The 13,658-nt window shown below is 44.0% G+C and overlaps 1 protein-coding gene across 4 annotated transcripts in view; it reads left to right on the top strand.

The window, feature by feature from the left end:
* The window catches only part of B3GALNT2 (beta-1,3-N-acetylgalactosaminyltransferase 2), a 54,701-nt gene that overhangs the window by 27,944 nt on the left and 13,099 nt on the right, over nt 1–13,658 (top strand). For all 4 annotated transcript variants that reach the window (XM_037138499.2, XM_037138501.2, XM_037138498.2 and 1 more), the window contains one exon: nt 3,819–3,914. In XM_037138499.2, the coding sequence (XP_036994394.2) occupies nt 3,819–3,914 (96 nt within the window). The remainder of the gene's footprint in view (nt 1–3,818; nt 3,915–13,658) is intronic.

The raw sequence follows: 13,658 nt of genomic DNA, 5'->3' as shown, positions 1-13,658 counted from the left end.
ACGTGTTTCTGCGGGCAGCATGTCGTGGGTCTTCCTGTTTATTCCATCTGAGAACCTCTGCTTTTCTTGTGGGGGGTTTATTCTGTTCGTGTTTAATCCTATAATGAAAGTGTTTGGATTTCAGCTTTTCGTTCTGCTATTTTCTGTATGTTGCGCATTTTTTTGTTTCTCTGTTCCTCTTTTCCAGCCTTCTTTTGGATGAATTGAATGTTTTTTAGATTCCATCTAATAGCTTTGTTTCCTTTTAGCTAAAGTTCTTTGCCCTATTACTGTTTGTGTGTATGGTTACCACAAGGATTAGAATATAAATCCTGAAATTTCCAGTCTTCTTAAGGTTAATGCTGTAGCCCTTGTGTAAACTGTAAGAACCTGGCAACTATGTAATTCCATTTACCACCCCCCATCATCTTCGCTCTGGTTGTTATGTGCGGTACATCTGTGTATACTATAAATCCCATAATACAGTGTTAAAATTTTTGCTTTAAATAGCTAAATGTATATTAAAGTAATATAGACCAAAAATGGTCGTTTATATTTGCCCACATTTTACCATTTTATTCCTTTCTGAATATCTATCCATGTTTCCATCTTATATCGGCTCCCTCAGCCCAAGGACAGCCTTTAGCCTCTTATAGAGCGTGTGTACTGGAAGGAATTCACTTAGTTTTCATCTTTCTGAAAGTGTTTTTTTCCTTTAATTTTGCATTTCTTTCCTGCCCCCCTCTTCATTCTTGTGCAATACCATCTGGATATAAAAATTCCTGGGTTGAGTTTTTTGCCTTTTATAGATTTAAGATGTCACTCCAGTGTTTTCTGGCCTCCGTTGTTTTGAGCTGAGAAGTCAGCCGTCCTCCGTGGTGTTTTTCTGGGTGGTATATGCCATGCGGTGTTTTGCTCTGGTTTTCCTGGCCACTGATAAGATTTTCTCTTTATATTTAGTTGTAAGCAATTTGGTTATGTTGTACCTTGGTATGGTTTTTCTTTATTCTGCTCAGGGTATGCCACACTTCTTCAATGTGTACATTTATGCCTTTCACCAAATCCGGGAAACTTTCAGCCATTATTTCTTTAAAAAACTTTCCTAGCCCCATTCTCTTCGCTCATTCTGGGATTCCAGTTTCATGTGTGTTGACCTTTTGGTGGTGTCCCGCCAGTCACAAAACTGTTCTTCAGTGTTTCATTCTCTGTTTTTCAGGTTTTGTAATTTCTGTTATCAGATTCACTACTATTCTATCATCTCAAATCTATTAAGCTTAACCAATGAATTTTTTTAAAGATTTTATTTATTTATTTTTAGAGAGAGGGGAAGGGATGGAGAGAGGGAGAGGAACACTGGTTGGTTGCCTCTCACACCCTCCCAAGCAGGGACCCGGCCCACAACCCAGGCGTGTGCCCTGGTCAGGAATCAAACCTATTATACCTTTTGGTTTTCAGGATGACACCCAGTCCACTCGACTACCCAGTCAGGGCTGAATTTTTAATTTTACATATTGTTTTTTTTAAGTTCTAGAATTTCCATTTAATACTTTTTTGTAGTTTTTATTTCTCTAAAACTTCCTGTGTTCATTCATTTTGAGCATGTTTTTTCCTGTAGCCTTGACCTTAGTTACAATAATGGCTTTAAAATTCTGGCTACTTGTTCTGATATTGAAGTCATCTTAGGGTCTCTATTTATTATCATCTTTGCTCTTGGAATATGGATGACATTTTTTCCCTTTTATATTGAGTAACTTTGGATCGTATCCTAGATATTGTGAATAATTCATTGTAGGATCTCTGGACCCTACTGTAGTCCTTAAAAAGTATTGATTTTTAGGGGAGTATTATTTTAGCAGGCAATTAAATTAGCTGGATGCAGACTCTAAACGGTCTCCCTTGCAATGGACCACAGCTGAAATCTCTGTTCATGTTTTTGGACTAATATGGGCTGCTTGAGTGCTGTTTTGAATTTGTATTTCATGAGTCAGCCACAGATTTGGGCAGAATTTATATGGAGAATTTCAGACTTGCTCTCTGTGACCCTTTTCTTTCTGGGATGGTTCTTCTCACTTTTTTGCTGATATGTTTGCCCCAATTTTAAAAAAGATTTTATTTACTTTTTTAGAGAGAGGGTAAGGGAGGGAGAAAGAGAGGGACAGAAACATTGACGTGTAAGAGATACCAGTATATTGATTTGTTGCCTCTCACAAGCCCCCCCACCGGGGACCTGGCCACCAAACCAGGCATGTGCTCTGACTGGAAATTAAACCTTTGTGTTCGCAGGCTAGCAATCAACTTACTGAGCTACACCAGCCAGGACTGTTTGCCTCTACTTTTTTCTCTGATTTTGCAGCCAGAAAGACTGGTGGTTTTTAGTTCAAATTTCTAGTTGCCTCTCCAGATGTACCTTTAGACAAATCACCATAAAAAGTGGGGGGCTCATACCCACTGCCTTTCTCTGCTGCCCAGGATTGACTGTCCTCTAGTTTCTGCGGCTTTGTTTCACATTCCAGGGCCCGCGGGTTAATTTTGAAATCTCTCGTCCCGAGTTCAGCGTTGTTATCTGTAGAACTGGTCTGATGTCACTGGGAGCAGAACTCTGTTCAGGGTTTTTTAGGCATTTTAAAAACTTTTTATATTATTGCTAATGTTAATTGTTACTAACAGATACAATATTAGTCACCAATAACTATACAAATCAATTTTAAGATTAAATTTCTCTTTTGCTATTTGTCCTATTTCTGCTTAGTTTGCAAATGTGCTTAATGACGTAAATATAAGAGAGAATAACTCCTCGTGATTGCAGCCATTATGATTCCAGTGAGAAGAAATTTTTTAAGCTGTTAAAGTATAGCAGTTTGTCTATTACTGTGGTTAAAAGTTTCACTGATACTGAAATTCATGTAGGTAACTGAAATAGCAATACTCTGAATTTCACTGATATGCTTATCTAGAAATTAGGATTTATCTTGAGTGTTTTTCATACACTTAACTGTTTTAATACATGCAGTATGTTTTCTAACTACTCATAATGTTTATCATCCAATTGTTTGGTTCAGACTTAAAATATGTTGACCGTATTGATTTAACTTACAGTAGCCATATTTTTAGCCAAGGAGAAATTGGCCAAAGGTCCTCAAAGAAGGACTAGTTGAAAGTGGATGCTAATGGATTCACAGGGAACCACAGTGCAAAAAGTGTCTCTAGCACATTGCCAAGAACTGTTAATGAAAGAAATACACATAATCCACTTGACACCCCCTTGACTGTGAACTTCCACGCAGACTGGATAGCTGTAATGGGTGCTCCCCTGTGGCAGATCGGCGTGTAGGAATAGGCGTAAGAGGCAAGTGAGCTTGCCTAAAACAAACTGGGAGGGGCCTAAGAAAACAGCAGACTCGAGAAGCAGTGCTCTTTTATATTCCCTTTTTGTTTGCGCTTTTGTTTTCCTTTTAAGGTTCTTTTTGAAGGCGATTCCTGAGTATCTTCATTCCATGTAGAAATCTGTGTTATTTCTGTCATTCTTAACCCTTTGGGGTTAAACCTAATAAGTTGGCTTAATTTAACAATAGCTCACACATCCCCTAATGCTCCTCATTTCTAGATGTTTTTTAAGATTATATGGATTATTTGTTGTGTTTTAGAACTTGACAATTTTGGTTATTTGAAATATCTTTATTTAAACCACAATTATACTAGAAAACCCAAGTGACACCTGAACCATGATAGACCAATGTTAGTAACCACAGTGGGGCCAGTGAGACTGAAGGTATTTGAAGACTTGCTGAGTCTGCGGCGTCCAACATGAACTATTTCTTCTTGTTTCCCCCCACCTGCAGGAGGCCCTCTTCATCGCTCGCTTTAGTCCTCCAAGCTGCGGTGTGCAGGTGAATAGGCTGTGGTACAAGCCTGTGGAGCAGTTCATCCTACCAGAGGTACGGACGGGGTGGCGTGGAAACGGAGTACCCAGCAGGCCTTCGTGCACCCGGGGCTGTGCTCAGGGGCCGGCATTTGATCTTTTGTTGTTCAGGGCAGTTCTCCAGGGTGGTAGGCAGATGAGGCCACCAACTGGGATGGACTAGAAGGCCTTGCTCTGCATTCCTACCTCCAGGGAGCTTATCATCCCCCCAGGTTTTCAAAGCACTCTGCAAAGCATTGCCTGTTACATTACCATGGTTAGTGAGTGGAATAGAGGGCTGTATGGCTGTGTTAGTGACAGAGGATAGTAATAGGTATGGATCATTCACAGAAAGACCAGGCAGTGAGACCAAGTGAGTAAATGCGATAGTTTACTCATCTAAAGAATCGGGGCAGCCCTTGCCAGGTGGCCCCGTTGGTTAGAGCTACACCGGAAGTTGCAGGTTCGATCCCTAGTCGGAGCATATACGGGAGTCAGCTAATGAATGCATAAATAAGTAGAACAACAAATTGATGTTCCTCTCTCTCCCCCTTCCTTTCTCTCTCAAAATCAGTAAATAAAACTTTAAAAAAAAGAATCAGGGCTGGGGCAGAGCAGACAAGATAATGGCAAAGCACGGGGCCACATTTCCCAGAGAAATGGACCTACTCCAAGTTGTAGATGTCTGAAAACGTAACTCGCCTCTGGTCCCTCCACATCCAGTCTGAAGTGGCGTGTGCTGGGGGCCGCCTCGCCTGCAGGTGCCCTGTCAGCCCCACAGTCAGGCCGCAGTGCAGTCGCAGAGCGCTACACCGCTGGGCACGCACGCAGGGTTCGTCCGTCGGCCTCCGTCTTTCAGGCTCTTTCAGTCCAGTCTGAGTGCGTTCCTCATCTTGGGCTTTGGAGACACGGTGGGGGCTGTTTTCCTCAGAAACCCCTGCAAGTCACATTAGGTCAGCTAGAGCTCATCCTGCGACATCAAAACTGAGTTCAGGTGTGGAAGCTGGCCAAGCAGGAACCGGTCTCCTACCACAATCTTACGGGACCGTTCACCTTTATGCGACAGCAGACTCACACTCTCTGTGATGCGCCCGGGGTCTTTGGAGTCGAGTACAAGTAGCTGACACTACACAGGCTAATTCTGTCAGAGTTCTCCTCTATTCCACCTACATAAAACTTCCGCTTAAACACATTTCACACTAAAACTAAACTAAAACACACCTTCATTCTCAGTGTTATTAAAAAAGATCAGAGAACATGCTCAGACCTCTCTTTTGTATACATAGCTGGTCATTGTAGGATGAACTGTTGGTTCAATTTTATACACATTTCGAAGGCCTTTTGTTTCTTTCTGGAGGGCACGCCATTTGTGTGAGTTTGGATGTGTCAGTATTATGTGGTAATGCCTGTTTTCCTGTGTCCTTTGTAAATTGCGCATGTGAAGTGAACTCTTTTTCTTGTGAAGGGAGGTGTGGACCATCAAAAACTTCTCTTATAATTAAGAATAGCGATCAGCTATAAGTATATTGACCAAGTGCTTGACATCAGGTTTGAAGGGAGCAGTTCTTTGCTTTGTTTATTCATTTGCTCAGAAAATACCTATGGAGAACTTGGTGTGTGCCGAGCACTGGGCTGTGTGAGGAGACAGTGTGAAGCTCCTGTCCTGAAAGCACCCAGTGGGGAGAAGAGTAAACTTGGACATTCCACTTACCCTACTCTGTGTCAGGCACCGTCGTGAGCATTTCCTACATTACTACTTGGGAAGCCTCTTCAGGATTGAAGCAAGTTGTGTGTCTGTAAGAGTCCTTTCTCTCTACTCAGAATGAGCAGGGACAGAACCTACAGCAGCTCAGACTCTGCACAGCTCCCAAAGGCGCATGGCATTGTTCCCAGGACAGTGGGAGCACCGGTGTGGTGGTAGGGGCTATACAGAGCAGCCTGCAGCCTGCTGTGAGGTCGAGTCTCACGAAAGACTTAGAGGCTTGGTGTGAGTAGGAAAGGGAAAAGGATGCTCTGGGAGTAAGTCTGTGAGGGCACAGTGGAGAGCGGCGCCTGTGGGTGCCATTGAACTCCTGCTCCGCTGCTCAGTGTCTGGGTCCTGTGCACCCCACGTCACTCACTGTGTCTGCCTCCTCTGTAGACAGAGGTGCCGACTGACCCAGGTCAGAGGGCTGTTCTCAGGACTGGGCGGTTTGATGCACATAGAACATGTAGAACGTGTCACCCCGTGGTAAGCATTCAGGACACGCGTGTGTGCTGCCCTTATTTCTGCTGCGCTCATCTGGATTGGGGGCATCCTGGTCGTGTTTCAGGAGCAGTGTTTCCCCAGCTGGGGCGCACGCCCCCTGGTGGACATTTAATGGTGTCTGGAGACACACTCGGTTGTTGCAGCTGCGTGTGGAGCTGTGCTGGCATGTGGAGGGTGCAGGCCAGGCCAGTGCCAAACACCCGCAGTGCACGGGACGGCCCCACACATTGATGGTGCGGAGCTTGGGGAACTGTCAAAGGGAGGAGTCACGATCGGGACAAAGAGGAAGAAGATAAGCTTTAGTACTCTAGGCTAGTCACAGTTTTACCATCTCTTCCATTCTTCTAGAAAAAGAATTACTCCAATTTTGGTAGATCCACAAAAACTTACTTTCCCTTACAGTGTTCTTGTTCCTAGGAAGTACATGCTGGAGTATTTAAATGTGACATGTCACAGTACCTGCATGTGACTTACAGGATAGCACAGCAGACAAGTATGTGTGTGTACAGACACGGATAAAGCAGACGTGAACACGGGGTGACAGTCGGTGAATCCAGGCGGTCTTTAATGCCTTGGGATCCTTACTTTACGCTTTTCAGCTAAACCAACTTTTCATTTTTGATTACTTCTGAGTAACGTGTTTTCTTTTTCAACACTCGCAGTTATTTAATGGTGGCTATACTGGAGTTGGGGGCAAGATTGTGCATGGTTTTCATTTTCTTCTTTTTGTGTATTGCTCTCTAAGTGTTCCATGATAAATACATATTTTATTTAAAAGAAAAATACGTTTTAAAAAATTAAATGTTCTTTTACACACAATCCGATTTTTGTTGAAACCATGTTTAATTTACATTTCTGCTGCATGGAGCCCAATGAGGCTCATTAGCACGGAACACTGGCAGAGCAGAGCGGTGTGCCTGCCTGTCATCAGCAGAGAATGACAGGAGGAGGCAGAGCTTGACTGCGCTTGAGGAGGAGCGAGAGGCCGTGCTCCGTAGGCCCTCCCCCCTCCCGTCTGCCGGAATCGCACGTCAGCAGGGTAGCCTGTCAAGTAAGCAAACCTCTTGTGGTGTTCTCATCATGTGATTCACTGAAGCATAAATCTCAGTGGGCGGGCCACAGTTTTAAATGGAGACTGCTGTGTGTTTCTCTTAAAATATTTATTTCTCTAATTTCCTATCTTTCTCAGCAGTGCGGTTGAAACCTGGAACTAATTTCAATAAAAAAGACTATTTTCATTCACCTGACTCACTAGAGACAGTATCATTACTATTGTGGGTACTTACGCACTTTTTTTTTTTTAATCAAAGTCAGAATTTTTTAGGTGTAGTCATTTCTTCAATCCACCAGAAATGTTAACAGTTACAGACACAAAACTACTGTGTGTTCAAGCTATTTTGTTGGTTCAGATGACAAATAAGAAATAGGACACAAAAGAATTAACGCCGTGTGAAAGAGGTCGCAGATAGTTTGCTCACAACCACCGTGATGTGTGAGATGATCCACGAGGTCTCATTTTTCCAACCTGTACCAAGCTGTTCTTCCTGACTTTTACTTTCGTCTTACGCTCTTAGCAGGGACACGCCATAAACAAGTTCTTTGGCGTCTTCAGAGACTCCTAGCGTTGTGGCTCCTTTGCATCAGAGAGTAGAAAGTGGACCCGGGAGCACAGGAACACACTGGTGACGACATGGAGCAGGAGCAGGCGTGGGGGGGAGGGGAGGGAGCTGCTCCCTTCCTGGGAACAACAACTGCGAGGGCGTGGGGGTCCAGTGAGTAAACCAGGGTCACGTGCAGGGCGGGTGGGTGCGGGCGAGGACGTGGTGCAGGCAGCCCGTTGGTGCGTCCTGACCCCGTGCAGCAGGAGCCCCTGGGAAAATCGGGTCGAGCACCAACTTTCAGTGGAGTGGACAGGGCAGAGGTTTCCTTGTTTGACACCACATTTTCCAGATTTGTTGTTTCAAGGCAAAGCATTTTTATTTGGTCTGGTTCATTTGAAATGGCAGTCACTTACCTCTGTCCTCCTGGTCGGTCAGTTTTCTCTTGACTTATACAATGTTCATCCTCTTGGTTCAGCCACATCCAGCTCAGTTTTTCTTTCTGATGTACTTTGTTACCCCCTTTTTTGCTTTCCTCTTAAATATTAATTATTAGGGTTTGAATACCTCTTTCACCCAGCCTTTTCTCTTACTCATTCTTTTTAGGCGGTTTCATTTATTACCACCTGTTTACGAACAGGGCTGTTAAATGTACAGCCCAGATTTCTATCATGAACGCCCCACACTCGTCAGCTGCCCACCGAGCTTCTCTCCCTGAATGTCCGTGGGTGTCCTGATGGTGCTGTTGTCTCCGTCGCACCATTCTCGTCTCCTGGGTTTTGGTCGTGGATAACAGACCTCCTTTTCCTTAGGCACCCAAACCAGAATCGTGGGGTTTATCCTCAACTCTCGTGTCTGAGCACTCACCAGATTCTGTCATTTCTTTCTCCTGAACATCTTTGTTATCAGTCCTTCCAAACTGTGACTAGTGAAGTTTTAGAAGGAAGTGAAGTATACCAAGGGCAAGAAGTTGTGGTCATTGTGGGGAAAGACTTGGTGAACCCAAAGCGGCCCCACCTGGCCAAGGGCCGAGCACTTAGCTCTCAGGTCTGGACACTGGCCTTGAGTTAGTTCCCTCAGAGATGATCAGGTTCTTACTGAATGATGTTATCTGAATTCCCAGATCAGCGTATAAATCGGAATGGCAGTTCATCTATCCTTAATGGGTGTTAGCTTATCGGAGCAGCAGATTTTGACCCGTGTGCCACAAGAAGGTTTGAAACATACAATACCTGATGATTTTTGTCAGATCAGCAAAAAATACATTTTTTGGTGAGCCACAGAATTTTAGTAATTAATGTGTGCCATGAACCAAAAGGGGAAGAAAATAATTGTATGAGAGTGGTTTAAAAGTTCACGGCCCCAGTCTAGGGGCATCCTTGTTGCTATGTCAGGCGCCTGAAATCGGAGTTTGAACCGTGCTTGTTTGGGCCTTGAGTTTTACTACAGGGAGGGTGTTTCTGCTTATTTGGACCAGGAGGCAGTGACCCGAATGCTCTGCGTCTTCCAGTTACTGGGTCTTTCTCCCATTGCTCATAGCCACAGTGCCAACATTTCCCGTAGTGGCCAGTGGCGATGCATTGCGTAAGCTATTGATCTTACTAATTAAGCTTCAATCTTAGAGCTCTTCCTAGTTACTAGGAACATTATTTTCTTCAATCTATGGATATAATTAGTTCAACTCAGAGGGCAGTTTTTTCCTTTTTTATTGAGCTACAATTGACATAAGTGTTTCAGGTGCACAATGTAAGTGATTCTGGGTTCCCTCTGGTGGTGGTAAAGCTGCGTGTTGCTGAGCAGAGAAACGGTGCTGTATTGTTCATCCTCAGCCCTGTGGGGTGGCATCACTTTTCAATTTTAAAGGTTAGGAAAGGGTGAGACAAGGCGTGTCCACAGGATCTGCCCCGAGGAGCCCTAGGACTTCACAAGGTGCATCAGGTGTGTTCCAGACAATGACGGTTAAGGCGCATTAGCTGATTATAAAGTGACAGGCTGCCCGAGGAACACTGACTCCTTCACTGCTTTAATCTGTTTTAGTAAAGAAGTTTTATCGCTTAAAAAAAGCTTGTAACTCACTGGTCTCACTTATTGGACAAATTCGATTTTGTGTTTTGTCCTCATAATGCTTACTAAATGAGACATTACTGTAAAGTATTTATCTCTTAATTTTACTACATGAAATTTTTAGACCATTAAAACTGTATCTTTTTATCTCATGCCCTACACCAGAATTAATCCTTAATTTTTAATTCAACGTTAAGTACACATTTTTCTTAGTGAAATAGGAATTTCTGCTGTTCACTTATTCGCACATTTATTTTGTGTGCTGCTTGTAAGTCAGGCCACTCTGGGTGCTGGGGATGTGGTGTCCAAAGTCCCTGCTGTCCAGTGGGAGTGGTTGATGTGACAACAGAAAGGTAAACAGGAACTTCCGGCCAAGATCGAGGCGTAGGTAGACACACTATGCCTCCTTGCACAACCAAATTTAAGGACAACAAAAATTTAGAAACCAAAAAACAACCAGAACTGACAGAAAATTGAACTGTACAGAAGTCTGACAACCATTCATCCAGACCTGTAAGAGGGGTGAGGTTGGCAGCCAGCGGAGAGAGGTCGCAACAGGAAAAAGCAGTGTCAAACCTGGCATGCAGGTGGTGGCCAGCAGACCCCGGGCGTGGGGTGGTAGTGAGCAGACCCAGTGCGGTGCGCAGAGTGGCTGGCTGACCGCAGCCACACATTTGTGGCCAAATAAACCAGGCAAAAATGGGCAGTGGGAGACCACGCAACCCAGGGCCCCAAGCATTGGGAAGTATAGTCTAAAAGCACCAATTGAAAACATTTGTGGGAGTTGAGGTGCCAGGAGAAACTCCCAGCCTCACAGGAGAGTTCGTTGGAGAGATCTACAGAGTCCTAGAATGTACACAAGCCCACCCACCCAGGAACCAGCACCAGAAGGGCCCAATTTGCTTGTGGGAAGTGGCAGAAGGGACTGAAATCCAAGAGAGAGTGGAGCAAGCTCCGTTGTTCCCTCTCTGACCCTGCCCCCACATCACAACCCAGAGGCTGGGTTGTCCTGCCCTGGTGAACACCTAAGGCTCTGCCCCTCATACATAACAGGTGCGAATAGATGAAAAAAAAAATGGCTCAAATGGAAGAACAGATTAATGTCCCAGAGCCAATACATCTAAGCGACCAAGAGAGAGCCAACCTGTCTTATGCACAGTTCAAAGCACTGGTGATCAGGATGCTCACAGAACTGGTTGATTTTGGTTGCAAATTAGATGAAGAAATGAAGGCTACACTAAATGAAATGAAGGAAAATGTACAGGGAACCAATAGTGATGGAAACCAATCTGGGACTCAAATCAATGGAGTGAACCACAAGGAAGAAAGAAACAACCAAACAGAAAAGAATGAAGAAACAAGAATTCAAAAAAATGAGGAGAGGCTTAGGAACCTCTAGGACATCTTGAAACATTCCAACATCCAAATTATAGGGGTACCAGAAGGGGAAGGGGAAAAGCAACAAGTGGAAAACTTACTTGAACAAATAATAAAGGAGAACTTTCCCAATCTGGTAAAGGAAATAGACTTCTAGGAAGTCCAGGAAGCTCAGAGAGTCCCAAAGAAGGTGGACCTAGATAGGAACCATACCAAGACATATCATAATTACATTAGCCAAGATTAAAATGGAGAGAATCCTAGAAGCAGCAAGAGATAAGGGGACAGTCACCTACAAAGGAGTTTTCATCAGACTGTCAGTGGGTTTCTCAAAAGAGACCTTATGGGCAAGAAGGGGCTGGAAAGAAGTATTCCAAGTCATGAAATCCAAAGACCTACAGCCAAGGTTGCTCTATCCAGCAAAGCTTTCATTTAGAATGGAAGGACAGATAAAGTGCTTCTCAGATAAGATCAAATTCAAGGAGTTCATCATCACCAAGCCCTTATTACATGAAATGTTAAAGGGACTTATCTAAGCAAAAGAAGATAAAAAGTAAGAACAGTGAAAGGACAGCAAACTCACCGTTATTAACAACCACACCTAACTAAAACAAATGCAAACTAAGCAAACAACTAGAACAGGAACAGAACCACAGAAATGGAGATCACATGGAGGGTTAGCAACAGGGGAGTGGGAGGAGGAGAAGGGGGGAGAAGGTACAGAAAATAAGTAGCATAGACGGTAGGTAGAAAATAGATTGGGGGAGGGCAAGAATAGTATGGGAAATGTAGAAGCTAAAGAACTTACAACACATGGACATGAACTAAAGGCAGGGAATGTGGGTGGGAGGGGGTGTGCAGGATGGAGGGGAGTGAGGGTGGGAATGGGACAACTGTAATAGCATAATCAGTAAAATATATTTTAAAAAAAGTAAACAGGAAACAGTGCGAAGTGGGATCTAGAACACGATACAGGACTTTTGGTCAAGATTTAGCCATAGGTAGATATGCTTCGCCTCCTTGGGCAACCATAAGAAGAACTATGACTAGATGGTAAGTCCCAGAGTGGGTGGGTTTGCGTACCTTTTGTGGGTACACAAAACAACACCCAGAGCCATCAGAAAATTGAGCTGTGTGGAAGTCTGACATCAGTGAGTTGAAGAAGCCACATTCATCCACATGGGTTAGAGGGGCGGAGACATGGAGACAGGCAGAGAAGAGCAGAGAGACGCGGCGTGGCACAGAGATGCAGTGGTGGAACAGACGGTCCCATGTTCACATGAGGTGGATAAAAATTAGGAAGGATACTTTGGAAGTAAGCAATCCTAGCCTCAGGCTAGACCCCACAGCCCAGGGTTCCAGTACTGGGAAGATAAATCCCCATAACTTCTAGCTGTAAAAAACAGTGGCAGTTGGGGTTGCAGAAGAAACTGTCAATTTTCAGGAGATTTGGCTTAAAGGACCCACAGGGACTTAAAAGGTACGCAGACCCACCCACTCTGGGACTTACCACCAGGGCAGCATCTGGAAGGGAGCCAGTCACATCCAGGGAGTGGGTGAAGTGACTGGAAATGTGGAAAGTGCCAGGTACACCTCCAGACCAGGCAACAGCACTGTTCCCTCTTCAAGCCCTCCCCCGATACAGAACCACCCTGGTGATTATCTAAGGCTCTGCCCCACACAAGTTACAGGTGCCTTTTCTATAATAGGCCATGCTACTAAAACAGTTAGTCAAAGCAGCTCTACCTAATACACAGAAATAGACACAGAGAGGCTGCCAAATTGAGGAGACAAAGAAATATAGCCCAAGTGGAAGAACAGAACAAAACTGCAGAAAAAGAACTAAACAGAACAGATAATCAACCTATCAGATGCAGAGTTCACACTGGTGATCAGGATGCTCAAAGAACTTATTGAGTATGGCAACAACATAATGGAAGAAATGAAGGCTACAGTAAGTGAAATAAAGAAACATCTAAAGGGAACCATCAGTGGAGGGGAGGAAGCTGGGATTCAAATCAACGATTTGGAACTAAAGGAAGAAATAAGCATTCAACCAGAAGAGCAAGAAGAAAAAAGAATTTAAAAAAAAAAGGCCCTGGCTGGTGTAGCTCAGTGGATTGAGCATGGGCCTGCAAACCAGAGTATTGCGGTTCAATTCCCAGTCAGGGCACATGCCTGGGTTGCAGGCCAGTTCCCAGCAGGGGATGCACGAGAGGCAACCGTACACTGATATTTCTTTCCATCTCTCCTTCCCTTCCCCTCTAAAGATAAATAAATAAAATCTTAAAAAAAAAAAAAAGAAGGAAAAAAAGGATAGCATAAGGAGCCTCTGGGACATCTCCAAATGTACCAACATCCAAATAATAGGGATGCCAGAAGAAGAGGAACAGCAAGAAATTGAAAACTTACTGGAAAAAATAATGAAGAACTTCCCTAATTTGGCAAAGGAAATAGACATACAAGTCCACGAAGCACAGAGGGTCCCAAACAA

This window comes from Artibeus jamaicensis, unplaced genomic scaffold (genome assembly GCF_021234435.1).
Source record: "Artibeus jamaicensis isolate MK-2021 breed Jamaican fruit bat unplaced genomic scaffold, CSHL_Jam_final contig_473, whole genome shotgun sequence".
Lineage (NCBI taxonomy): Eukaryota > Metazoa > Chordata > Mammalia > Chiroptera > Phyllostomidae > Artibeus > Artibeus jamaicensis.
The sequence above is the reverse complement of the archived record's forward strand: the minus strand, read 5'-3'. Positions and strand labels throughout refer to the sequence as shown.